We start from the raw sequence: 13,996 nt of genomic DNA on the forward strand, positions 1-13,996 counted from the left end.
TTTAACAATCATGATCAACTAACAGTGTAAAAATATATGCCATTTAAATTCTTTTATAAAATGATAAAGTCTTTTTTTATTTAATTTCCTTTTAAGTTTTGTAGGTTATCCTTAAGTTCATTTTAGTCTAATTTTTATTTTTAAAATAAATTACATTAATCTCTTAACTTTTCAAAATATATTATATTAGTCATTTTTATCTAATTAACAATGAATATATCAAACAATTTGAAAGTTTTTCTATCGTTAATTAGAAGGAAATGATTAACATGATATATTTTAAAAAAAGTTATGAGATTAATATTTTTTTTTTTAAGTTAAGAAATCAAAATAAACCCCAAAATTAATATATGACATAAAAAAAAGATATCAAGTCATTTTAATCTTTATTAAATTGTATTTTAGTGTTTTAAATTATTTATAAATTTTACTGTGATCTTTTCAATTTTTTATGTTATTCTAATAAATTAAAGTTAAATAATTGATGATCTTTTAAATATTTTATTCTATTATTACACCTTAAATTATGTACATTAAACTATATGTTTTCTAATATTTATAATTTAATTGATTAAAACATCGTATATTCATAAATTTAGTATAAAATAAAATAGAGTAGTGCTATTTAGTACGAAGCAATTTGAAGAAAAAATGCAAGAATGAGTATGTATCACTATTTTAGTGGTAAATTTTAAATTAATTTTAAATTTAACTTCCTTTTTATAGGGATCATGGGGTTGTGGTGATAATAGATGGTTGTGATCTATTCTTGCATTTTTTGTTTTTCCACTTTCTTACTAATAAGTATTTTCCAATAAAATAAGACATTTGAATGTTTAAATAGAATATTTTTTTAATATATCAAATTAAAACTTAAAAATAATATACAAAACCACATCAATTGTCTAAACTTTATTACAAGGGCAAAACAAAACTATCAACGTAAATTGTTTGAACATTACTGTTTATTTCAGATCTTTTTTATTAATTTTTTTTAAATAAAGCATAAAAATAATAAAATCTCATAATTTAGGCAGAATATAACATCGTTGAGGCTTTGAGAAGCACAATCTCAAGACCCAAGCGTTTCACCGCTAGACCACACACATTGAGGGCCCAGTATGATATTATGCTACAGTAGTAAGAAATTCTAATAAAAAAATAAAGAACAATTTTACAAATCAAGTTTTAAAACCATTTTACAATTTTAAATTCGTTTTTAAAAAAAGTGGTTTGGTTTTTATTATTCAGTCAAAACATAAAGCAATACTTTATAATCTCTATATATTTTACTGTTCAGTCAAAAACACTATCTTACAATGAGTTAGTAATTAGTAATTACCGATAGAAGATTCATACCAATTATTACATAACTTTTAACGTTTAACGTTTATTTTTAATGTTGGCCAACTATAATAATGTAACAGTATATCAGGAAAAAAATAATATAATATTGAATTAGCATAATCTTCTTATTATTACTTTCTTTTATTGTGTAGTTTTTTCATTTAGTTTCCTTTTTTTTCATTGTTTTGTTTGAAAATTTTTGTAACATTATTTAGATAGACACAAACAAAACACAACACGTAGTTTAATAACATTTTTGTTAAAAATCCGAAACTTTATCAAAAAAGTTATATTTTATAATATTTCTGTTAAAAATATTTTTTTAATGCAATTTGTTAAAAATATTTAGATAGACACAAAGAGAACACAGCACGTAGTTTAATATAAAACCCCCTTAAACGCTCCCAACAACAGATATATTCCGACAACAACAAACCTCGTACTTGTCTCTAACCATGTCATCATCATCATCATTTGCAACACCGGTTCTGAAAGATGAACTGGATATCGTGATTCCAACAATAAGGAACCTCGATTTCTTGGAAGATTGGAGACCATTCTTTCAACCATATCATCTCATCATCATACAAGATGGTGACCCTTCTAAAGTCATCAAAGTCCCTGAAGGCTATGACTATGAACTTTATAACCGTAACGATATTAACCGTATTTTGGGTCCTAAGGCTTCATGTATTTCGTTCAGAGACTCTTCATGTCGTTGCTTTGCTTTCGCTTTATCCAAAAAGAAATATATCTTTACCATTGATGATGACTGCTTTGTATGTCTTCTTTATCTCTCTGATTATCATATGAGCAGGGTTTGTATTTTCTAGATCCTTTCTAGGTCTGAGTCTGACATACCTTTATTTTTTTTCAGGTTGCTGAAGATCCTTCTGGAAAAAGAATTGATGCTGTGCAGCAACACCTTAAGAACCTGCAGACTCCATCAACCCCATTTTTTTTCAACACTCTGTATGATCCATATAGAGAAGGTGCAGATTTTGTCCGCGGATATCCGTTCAGTCTTCGGGAAGGTGTCCCAACAGCTGTCTCTCATGGACTCTGGCTTAACGTTCCTGATTATGATGCTCCTACTCAGCTTGTCAAGCCTCTCGAAAGAAACACTAGGTATTTCTTTTGGCATCTCTTAGTCTATGCATCAGGTCTACGTGTCAGTATTGTGTCAGATATATTTGGTGTCTATGACAAGAATATTTCTTAATCAATGCACCAGAGTCTACGTGTCAGTATTGTGTCAAGTGTCTCTGGTGTTTATGATAGGATCATTTCTTGTTTAGTGAGGTGATATTGTTTTTTTTCTTAGGTATGTAGATGCTGTCATGACAATCCCAAAAGGAACTCTCTTTCCCATGTGTGGTATGAATTTGGCGTTCAACCGTGAATTGATTGGTCCTGCTTTGTATTTCGGACTCATGGGTGCTGGCCAACCTATTAGTCGGTATGATGATATGTGGGCTGGCTGGTGTGTGAAGGTAAATCCAAATTTTGCATTAATCATATGTTGTTTTTATTTTTTTGCTCACTAGAGTTTTTTCATATTGATGATGTATATGTAGGTGATAAGTGACCATTTGGGACTAGGAGTGAAGACAGGATTGCCTTATCTCAGGCACAACAAAGCTAGTAACCCATTTGTGAACCTCAAGTTAGAGTACAAAGGAATTTTCTGGCAGGAAGAATTGATACCATTTTTCCAATCTGTTACTTTTCCAAAGGAATGCACAACTCCTCAGCAATGCTATCTTGAACTCTCCAAAATGGTTAAAGAAAAGCTTGGATTGATTGATGAGTATTTCATCAAGCTAGCTGATGCCATGGTTACTTGGATTGAAGTTTGGGATGAGCTTAACCCATCTGAAGAAAAAACTGTTGCATTGAGTATTGGTTCAGAAAAGTAGATTCTTGATTTGAGGTTCTAGAATTAAGTTGTTACCCACGCACGGCAGAAGATATGGTTATAGTTATCAGTTTACTTTCTTTTGTTTGAACAATAAGAATGTTTGAATGTGTGTTTAATTGTATTGTTTTATACACTTTCTTTCTTCAAATTTAATAATGAGATTATTGTCTTTAAGAATGTTTTTGCTAAATTTAAAGTTTTATCTTGATAGTTAAGGTGTTTTTTTTAACTGCAATGCATGTTCTATTGAAATATTATTTAATAAACTAAATTTTAGTTATTATAATTTAAATAAAATAATTTTTAATATAAGTAAATGATGTTTTAAAATATTATGTGATCACATAATTTTTTTATGAAACTAATAAATAACAAAATACTAACTAATAAATAAATAAATTAAATAGAGGTGAACATTTTGATATCCTTAAATTTATTTAAGTTAGATATCGGTATCTTCATCCAATCAAACAATGTTATATATTCCCATGTCACATTTTAAATTATTTTATTTTAAAATAAATTAAAAATTTTAAGTAATTTATATTAAAGGCCCAGATACCCAACTACTTATCACGAGTCTCTAAGAATTTACCATAAATAATTGTAAAAGGATAACCCGCATCTTGTTTATTTACCTGTTATTTATGTAACTTAAAAATCATAGTCAGAACAAATATAAAAATCATAGTCCTAACAAATATAGTCTAATTAACAATGTTTTCCAAAATAATTCATTAAACTCAACTTATCAAATTCAACAAACAACGTAGATAAATATTTAGAAAGTTTCAAACATTATTATTCAATACTCACTATTCCAACAACAACAACAACAATAATAATAATAATAATAATAATAATAATAATAATAATAATAATAATAATAATAATGATAATAATAATAATAATAATAATAATAATAATAAACTTTATTGTAGCGGAAGGGAACAAATATGATGAGAGAGGAACAGGAGAGAGAAAGAGAGAAAAGTGAGCAGAGAGAAAATGAGGGTTGGGAGATAGTTTCAAAGCGAAAATGGAAACCTATGGTGAGTAAGGAAAACCGGTTGGATCTTAGTAGAGGGAAAGGAAATGTTGAAGGAGAAAACCTCACAAGCTTCTTCTTTTCTGAATTTTCGGAGGAGTATGGAGCAAAGGAAATGTTCAACAATTTTGTTGACTTTGGGCTCGTTGCAGAAGTGGTCATACCACCAGGAAGAGATAAAAGGGGAAGAAGATGTGGGTTTGCAAGGTTTATGAAGGTGGCAGATTCAAGGTTGCTAGAGGTGGAGTTGGATAATATCTTTATTAGAGGTAAAAAGTTACATGCAAACGTGCCAAGATTTCAAAGAAATGACAAGGAAATATATCAAAGAAGTAAAGAGATGCAATGGATGGGGAACAAGAAAGAGACTCTTGTAAAGCCGGTAGAAGGAAAACTGAGACGAACAAGAGGCACTATCAGAATACCAAGGCTCTTGCCTCATATGCTCAAGTAGTAAGAAATATAGGGTTGCAGGATAGATGGGTGAAGGGTTGGAGCAGAGAGGAGCGAAACTGAAGTTTGCACATCTACAATTTGACGTGAAAGTGGAAGAACTCAAAAGGTTTGAAGATGCATATGTTGGAGTGGTGGAGGAACCGAGGATGACCTATAATATTTATGTGATGCTTCACTCGGAAGGGTACTTTAGGATCAAAGCTACTCCTTTAGGCGCAAACTTGTGTCTACTAGAAGAGTTGGAGGTAGGGGAGATCAAAATGCTTATACAAGAAGAGGTCGAATGGGTAGGTAAGTGGTTTTCAGATATTCATCGTTGAACTCCGGCGGATGTGGATAATGAAAGAATGACATGGTTGCGGTGTTATGGATTACCTTGCCATGCGTGGAGTCAACAATTCTTAGAGTTTATCTAAAAAGCGGTGAGGGTATTTGTATGCATTGACCAGGAAACCAAGGAGCAATCGAAGCTAGATGTAGCAAGGTTCTTAATAAGAACTAAATATTCTATGACCTTGAACGAAAGCATCAATATTGGGATGAATGATAATGTATACATCATAAAGTTGGTGGAGGATATCCATGGTCCTAAGAGGTTAGTAGTGCCAAAGGATTGGAAGGGCCGAGTGCAATATGGAAGCTCATCGGAGTTGGGGGACAATGACTGGGAGGGAAATGATGAAGGGGAGGAAGGTGATGATGATGGCAGAAGCGTGTCAGATGAAAATGAGTCATCAAAAAAAGTGAAAAGGAATCGGAGAAGCAGAATAGTAAGGGAGAAGCAACAGTTCATGAAAATAGGGAGGCGCCTAGTCAATATTTGACGAAATGTACAGGGGTTCAAGGGGATATTCAGAGTAAAAAAAAGGAGGTTCAGAAATGTCAGGACAAGATTTACATTTTGTAAAGTCAACATTTAATGCTGATGGGAAGGGAGCATTAAATGTGGGACATACCTACCTTTAAAGGTGTGTGGGTTATTCCACTAGAACTTTCCCAAGTTGCAAAACTCATCATTCCTTCCATTCTAGTTGTTCTGCACCGCTTGAGCCACTGCTTGCAAAGCAGCAGCATTAGCACCATCATTTCTCCCATCCAAATTTTGAACAACATCAACAAATAAGGATTATAAGAAACTTGACTAGACCTTATTCACACATTAGTCGTATACTACTGACACACTATAACACCTGGCCAGACGGACCGACCTGCTTTGATACCATTATATAACACCCTACTTCTCGACTCAATAATTAATAAATAAAATATAATTGTATCCGAGTAGGATGTCACTTCACAATCCAAGAAGTCTGAATGTTACTTCATTTAATAAAAATTATAGTCCAAACAACAGAATTAAACAAAAGTATGACATCCAAAACCTTAACAAATCACCCACACCAAAAATGATTCAATAATTACTTTAAACTAAAAATTACGCAACAAAATAACATAAAGAAAACAGCTTGTTCCCCGATGTTACTTATCAGAGTATCTCCACTAGTCGACTCGACTGATAACAACATGAAGTTCATCTCCAACTACTCTGGTACCTGATTGTCTTTACTCCTAGGGAGCACAGACACAACAAACACAAAAGGGGTGAGAAATTCACTCATATAATAAACATTTTATAATAATTAAAAGAGTAGTATTTATACACACAAATCACATTCATTCACAATCACATTCTCACCACAACAAATGCACAAGCACAACATAATTACAATGCAATAAGACCCGACAACATTACACGATGCATATGAAACCAATTCTCATCAATGGTTCATCATACGAACCTGATTTCCCATTCAGATTCCCAAACTCCCCCTTCTAAGTTCCGGATAAGTGTTGCGTCGCCCTTTGGACCTACAAAGACTTATCTCCTTCAATGTGTCAACAATGAATGTATGGCATGGTAATAATGCAATTAACACAACAATTACAATAGTATTCAATGATCCGCAATAGATCTCACAATTGCAACCATGCTTAACATAATTCTCCCTTATGGACTACCACCAATATAATCAAACACACCTTCTCAATCATTCACAGCACATCAAATGATTTGTCAATACGGACCTCGTCCATAATCCTCACATCACACACTTCTTTCCCACCTGCTACCTACCTCTGATAAAATCGTTAAAAATATTTTATCCCTGAAACAAAGTTATAGCCCTCTGTTTCAGCTATCCAACGCTTCAAACCCCATCCCAAAATGATTTACGAGTTGAAAAACATGATCAAACATGTGCACGAAGGCGTTACTAGAAAGTTGTTGTTTTTCTGAAATCTCCAGCACGATTTTCATGTTCTTCAACCCCAAATACGTTCATGAAATCATCACCAAAAATATTTTATCCCTGAAACAAAGTTATAGCTCTTTGTTTCAGCTACATAACGCTTCAAACCCCATCCCAAGATGATGCTTGGGTTGAAAGTTATGATCAAAACCACGCACAAAGGCGTTACTAAAAAGTTGTTGTTTTTTTGAAAATTCCAGCACAATTTTCATCTTCTTCAACCCAAAAACATCCATGAAATCATCACAAAAAATATTGTATCCCTGAAATAAAGTTATAACCCTCTATTTCAGCTACCCAACGCTTCAAACCTCATTCCAATATGAATTACGAGTTGAATGTTATGATCAAAATCGTGCACGAAGACATTACTAAAAAGTTGTTATTTTTCTAAAATTTCCAGCACGATTTTCATTTTCTTCAACCCCACAAATGTCCATGAAATCATCACCAAAAATATTTCATGGTTTTAAACTCAATCATAAACATAGCAATATCAATCACGACTTATATTCATATAATTACACCAATAAATTCACAATTTCATACCCTACTGTCATCATAATCATCATCCCAAACCCTTAAAATACAACAACAATTCAACATTCATCATCAACAAATATCAATTGTTATAGCCACAACAATTACAATTCATTTCTCACAATCATGGTCACACATCAACAACAATCATAGCATGGCATGAGACCAACCTAAAAGGGTAAGGACCCCTCACCACCCTCTCATGATTAGACACCCTTATAGAAATAGTTTCCCCTCCTCTTACCTTAGAATTTTAAGCTTCAAGCTCTTCTACAATGGTGGTTTTCTCCTTCTTCCTACCCTTGCCTCCTGCCCTAACTCGCCCTTTTCCAATTCTTTCACATACGCTTTTCCACTCTCTGTTCTCTCTTCACCTTCTTATAAGTGGACAAACTAAATCTCTTATTTTTAATTTTAGTTTTTCTCAGAATCACTTTAAGTAAGATTAAATTTGAAGAATTCTAGTATGATCAAGATATAATCAATCTAATATTTTCAATTAACATAAAGGATAAAGACGCACTACAACATTTCTGAATAGACAATGTGGAGAAATTGAAGAAACCAAAAATAGGTAACAATCATATTATGTGTCATGAAAAAGAGTGTCGAGAGGATTTATGATAAATGGTCTATTCTATATAAGAGCGGAAAATGATTGGTATGTAGATGAAATTCATCGTAAAGATGCTTCTGATGTAGTGGTGATAGTTCTCCGGTAATTGGATAGGGTATCTACAAAAAAGTAGCACTTTGACGCTCAAGTTATTATGTAATTGAGGTGAAACTTTTTAAGTATGAAATCAATCTACTTTAGTGTGAGTCATAATTACAATTATATAAGAGAAAAGCTATTCTTACACTAAATGATATATATATGATATATATATATATATATATATATATATATATATATATATATATATATATATATATATATATATATATATATATATATTCATAATTTTTTAAATAATATTATAGCTTGCTTTGAAATATGTGCAGCATAAAACCAATTATTACATACGGTGTAATTATCATACGGTGTACAAAGTCAGTGTAAATATAGCAGAGCTGTTATATAAAGTCACACATATATAGAAGAGATTGTTATAACTGTCTTGGGGTTATCCGACTTGGAACTCAGGTGGCCGCCGGAGGGAAATCATTCACTCTAATCGTAGGAGATGTGCGCTCCTGTGCGGTAGCGGGGTGAGTCCCTGAGGATAATTGACCTATGTGGATTAAACCGGTCTTATTCGCTCTCAGTCCTCTCAGGGTAATTGGGCCTATGTATATTGAGTTTTGTGAGCTGTTAGCCCATCCGAAACAGGGTCGTTTTTAGAGTAACAAGGGACAAAATCGCAACATTTTCAGTATTCTAAGCAATCTAATTCCGCCACTATTGTTGCAAGCCGCAGAGATATGGATTCTTATCGGTCTTTAATTAGAAATTGTTGACAATTGTCCACTTATCATAAGGAAACTTGTTAAATCTTTCCACTAAGTTTCTTATATTCAATTTTATATCATTTTCAAATTTCTGAGATTCTCAAGAATGTACATGATATATTCTAGAAGTTCCAAAAAAGATGGAAGTTGTACTAGACATTATGTGCACCAAAGGATCAGTCAAAGTAGTTTCTGAATTCAACAAATTCATTAACATTGACATTTTTTTTCAAATTCATATAAAATTACCAATATAAGGTGTCTCATTTGTTCCTAGTAAAGAGCAATCTACCTTCCTGTGTTGGATTCTTGACAAACGGTTAACACAATACTAAGATGGAATAATGTATTACTATTACTGTAGAATTAACATTCATCAAAATTTCAACATTATTAGACTTCAGATTGAAGTATTTTTTGTAAAAAACCTGAATGTCACACTTTGATACATCTCAGGCTTTTGTTTATTATTATACATCTAGTTGGATTTTATGTAGACTAAGGGACTATTGCATCAGAACCTTTTGTCAGATATTCGTTCCGTATTCAGCGCAAGAAAATTACTTAATCTAGTTAGTATCTCATGGGTTGCAGGAGAGCCAGATACTAAGTTTCTCCTTCTCTATGCCTTACATTGATCAAGATTACTAGCATTGGTGTCTGTCATAACATGCATGCTGCCTAAGCACGAGTTACCTGCAAAAATATCATCGTTTTTACCTTTGAACTGAGATATGTTGTGCGTGATTAACTGGAAAGTGTCGGTGAATATACGCAATATGCAAATGGAAGAAAGTGATGGTGAATATATATCATGAAACAGAAAGCTTACCTGTCAAAAGCATTTTAAGTAATCCGGAGAGAGCAAGAAGAACCATTTTCTTGCTTCACCTGCAAGGCTCGTCTCTGGTGCTCAACGCGCTGAAGTTGTGAGGAAAGTTGAAGCAAGTCAATGGTCGTGCCGTCTTCACTCGAAAGACGATCTTTTACATTGATAAAATCTGACCCTTGAAAAATCCGATCTGCCATTTCAAAATGGACAATTTCATTGTTGTCTGATATCAGTATAGGACTGAGATGATTTCCGTCTGTCGGATTTAATTCAGACGGAAACCTATCTGACACACCACTTGATGCTTGTGAACTCATTCCTATCATTTTATCAGAAACCTGATTCATGTTATAATGGCTATGGCTGCTCGGAATGACCAGATGACGCGGCACGGGAATTCCCGACGATTGGCTTGAAGAGTTCTGGGATTGAGATGACAGAAGAGAGAGAGCACAACCACCATCTGATACTCCCGATAATCCTTGAACAGTTGATTCTGTTTCGAAAACATTGAAGTCTTCGCTTCCTAAGGAGGTATCTTGGAATAATGATTGTGATCTGGAATTTGAGCCTTCGAGGATAGGAGGATATTGGCTATTGTCTTCACAGAAGATGCTTCCTGTAGCAGACGTAGGAGCATTTTCGTGTAGAAAGGGAAATTGTTTATCGCCATATGAAGGAAATAGAGTTCTTGAATGAGGATGTGCATTGGTAATTGGAATAGAAGAAAGAGGCCTAAAACCAGTTCCGGTTCCGTCTTCGGCTTTTATAGGTCTCCACCAGTTACTAGCTCCACATCTCTCAGGAGAAAAGACCTCGCTGGGGAGTATATCTTGGCATATAAAAGATGCCGATGTTAGCATGCTTCCCTGGAATCTGCTATCTGCGAGAACCAAATAATCTTAAGATAAGACAAATATACTAATATAAGAAGAATGAAGAATAATTAATAAAACTGATATGGATTATAACCGCGAATATACATTCTTAAAATCTTAAACAATATGGTTTGGAAGGATCAGGCTTCTCGCCCGTGATATTTTCACTGGCGAAAATCCAGTGGATTTCCACACCAATTCGAAGACAATTTAATTAATTTTAGCGCATGTGTTGAGATTTCACTGCAGAAAGCTCTCAATGCTGGGGATCTATTACATGGGCTTCATAATGTTAATAATCAGGAAAAGTAACGAATAATTATCAAAAATAAGTTGATAGCTTTATTCATTGAAGAAGATCTGCACTCAAAGATGACTGACTACGGCCCTGTTTAGCTAAATAATTAAAAATGTATAGCATAAGCACTTATTATATACATGCTTATCTACAAGCTACTTCTATAACAAAAGATAAAATAAAGTTGAATTATTTTCATATAACCTATAAGTTGTTTTCATATATTATCCTGGATAGCTTATGTAGATTCCTATCAGAGATAAGCTGAAAACAGCTTATTGCCATATCATAAGCTGCTCCTATAAGGTCATCCAAACATTCTCAAAAGTATTTATGTCGGTGGATAATCTCAAAAAACCAATCGTATGTATAAATGACTATAAACTATAATGAATCCTTGTGTTTCAGATATGATTCCATTATTATTGTTGAATAATCACTTATGGATCACATCCACCATGTGACTAAAGAATCCAATTTAAAGCTAGCTTTATACCAAAGATGACAAATGATAAAGGATGGTGCAAAACCAACAAAAATGGGAGAATAGTTCAGACACAAAAAAGACAATTTATAACAAATGGCACATAATCACCATGCTGTAGATCTATCTATATCCATAGAATCAATCAGTATTCTAAAAGAAGCACATCTATTTTCCCACTTTCGGGGCGAAAACACGTGCACATTCTTCTTGATAATTACTTTAGCAACATAACTTAAACCTATGAAAACTAATTACTCCCTTCGGGCTTAAGTATAGTAAAAAAGAACATGTATCTGGTCCAAATGAAGACTAAATACACGATGAAGGGTGAAACATTGAGACGGAGAACGAGATTATATTATTATTCATAAAAAGGTATTACCGCCATATGGTTGAAGCAACCTCCCAGCTCTTCCAGAGTGAATACCAACTTGTGGCTTTCTTCGGCGCTCGTTATGGCCTGCAAGACGCTTACGACAGCTACGCTTACCATCATCAAATTCAGCCAGCAAATGAAACCTGGATAGTAAGCTAAACATTACAGAAGTACTATATATACATACATCATAAAAGTATAGCTTTTTGTTTCAAGTTTGTCCAGTTTAGAAAAATGGAACAAGATATGTCTCTCCTCTCTAAATTCACATAATCCAAGACTAGTAAAACAAAAATCCAAAAACAAATTAGAGAGCAAAAGTATAACAGTTCAAAGAAAAATAGGAATATTCATAAATTGAAGAAGTAACACTAACACCTAAAAAGTACTAAATCTGATTAGTACAAGAAGCTTATCCAATAGCACAATTTAATTAATTTGAATTATAACAAAAGTTTGTAAAACCAACCTACTACATTGTTGACAAAACCTTTGTTCAATTCCATTAACAATAACTTTAGAAGTCTTTGAATGAATCTCACAAACTTTATGCCTCTTGTGATACTCTTTACAACCACTCAGATCCTTATTACATCCATACACTTGACAGTAAGCAATCTGCGAGTTCACTCCCGAAGACCGCACCCTCTTCGTCGGCGGTAACGATCCAGACGACGACGATAAAACCGCACCCCCCTTAGAGAATGATGCACCAATTGCACCTCCATGATCACCAAATCCACCAAGCTTCAAATCAATGAGTGAATTACAATCATTAGTGTCTACCAATGAGTTTGAAAGCTTGGAATTGAAGTGTTCTTGTGAACTAACTGAAAATGCATTAGGTCCAGCCATAACAATTTTGCTACTACCACCAACAACAACATCATCATCAAGATTATTCATCAATTGTTTCCCCAACATTCCATGAAAACCCAATTCCTCAAAACTTTGATTGGTCTCATTTTCAATGGTTTGTTGACCTAAAAAACTAGATGGGGTTTTCAAATCCCAACCAAAGATTGAACCTTTATCTTGAGAAACAAAATTCCAAGACTCCATAATAACAAGATCAAAGACCCCACTTCAACTGATACAGGAATAGTACATCAAAACAGTATAAAAATTTAAACTTTGCATACCCTTGAAGACCCTTTGAAAACCCTTTGAAAAGAAGAAGAAATGTACAGTGCAAAAATAGAAAAAAGATAAGAAATTGAAATTTCCTATAAGGTAAAGCAACGGTTTTTGAAGAGAAAAAGATAGATGATTGAGAGAGAGAAGTGGAGACTAGAGAAATGTCAGAAGGGCACGTGAAGAGAATGAAGAAAAGTGTGTGGAAAGAGGTTGGTATGGTGAATGGGAAGAGAGTGTGTCAGATGAAGTAGAGGAGGGAAAAGAACAATGAATGTGAAAAGCATTTTGGAAAAAGAGAAGTGTGAAAAAGAGAGTGTGTAGATGAAAGTGGTAGTGGAGAGGAGTGGAATGGGGTTGTGAGAGTGATGGAACTCAAAGTGAAATAGAGTTGAAGTGATTCTTAAACTCCATTGAAGGTACTATTTCAAGTAAAAGGTTGCTGTAATGGTGGTTTATAGTGTAAGTTTGAATTATAATGTACACTGCATTTATAAGTGTAACACCGTGTGGACCTATGCTTTTAACATATTTAATGCAAGTTGAGAGTTACAATCATTTAGAAAATAAAATAAAATAAGATATGTGTTTACGATCTAAATTAATTTACCAATCGTTACTTGGTTTAACGTGATTGACGTTGAATTTAGTAGAAAGGATCACAATTCGATCTTACACAACTGCGATCACATGACATAATAATATATTTTTATTGGGTGATAGATTGGAAAACTCACTTTCAATCTATTAATATTAAGGATGACATCACCCTTTCAATTAAATTTAACACCCTTAATTTTTCATATAGACTAAGTGTTTATGTTGTTTTTATCAGTAATCGCTAATAAAGTACAAAGAAAAATTTAAGTTTTCTAAAAAATTCAAACACTTTTTTTAGAGATATTTTTTGGTAAAATT

General features: G+C 33.2%; 2 protein-coding genes across 2 annotated transcripts; one reads left to right on the forward strand and one right to left on the reverse strand.

Moving 5' to 3' along the window:
- Positions 1–1,755: 1,755 nt before the first annotated feature.
- On the forward strand, positions 1,756–3,422 carry LOC131635354 (probable UDP-arabinopyranose mutase 2). Its single transcript, XM_058905971.1, has 4 exons — positions 1,756–2,126; positions 2,225–2,475; positions 2,672–2,840; positions 2,925–3,422. The coding sequence occupies exons 1-4, from the start codon at positions 1,803–1,805 to the stop codon at positions 3,264–3,266; spliced, it is 1,086 nt and encodes a 361-aa protein (XP_058761954.1). The 5' UTR covers positions 1,756–1,802; the 3' UTR covers positions 3,267–3,422.
- Positions 3,423–8,858: 5,436 nt separating this feature from the next.
- LOC131635356 (squamosa promoter-binding-like protein 13A) lies at positions 8,859–13,525 on the reverse strand. The gene is made up of 4 exons (XM_058905973.1): positions 12,414–13,525; positions 11,951–12,087; positions 9,906–10,788; positions 8,859–9,769 (listed from the first exon to the last, which is right to left on the reverse strand). Exons 1-3 carry the CDS (start codon positions 13,004–13,006, stop codon positions 9,920–9,922), a joined length of 1,599 nt encoding a protein of 532 aa, XP_058761956.1. The 5' UTR covers positions 13,007–13,525; the 3' UTR covers positions 8,859–9,769; positions 9,906–9,919.
- Positions 13,526–13,996: the final 471 nt, after the last annotated feature.

This window comes from Vicia villosa, unplaced genomic scaffold (genome assembly GCF_029867415.1).
Source record: "Vicia villosa cultivar HV-30 ecotype Madison, WI unplaced genomic scaffold, Vvil1.0 ctg.001470F_1_1_1, whole genome shotgun sequence".
NCBI lineage: Eukaryota > Viridiplantae > Streptophyta > Magnoliopsida > Fabales > Fabaceae > Vicia > Vicia villosa.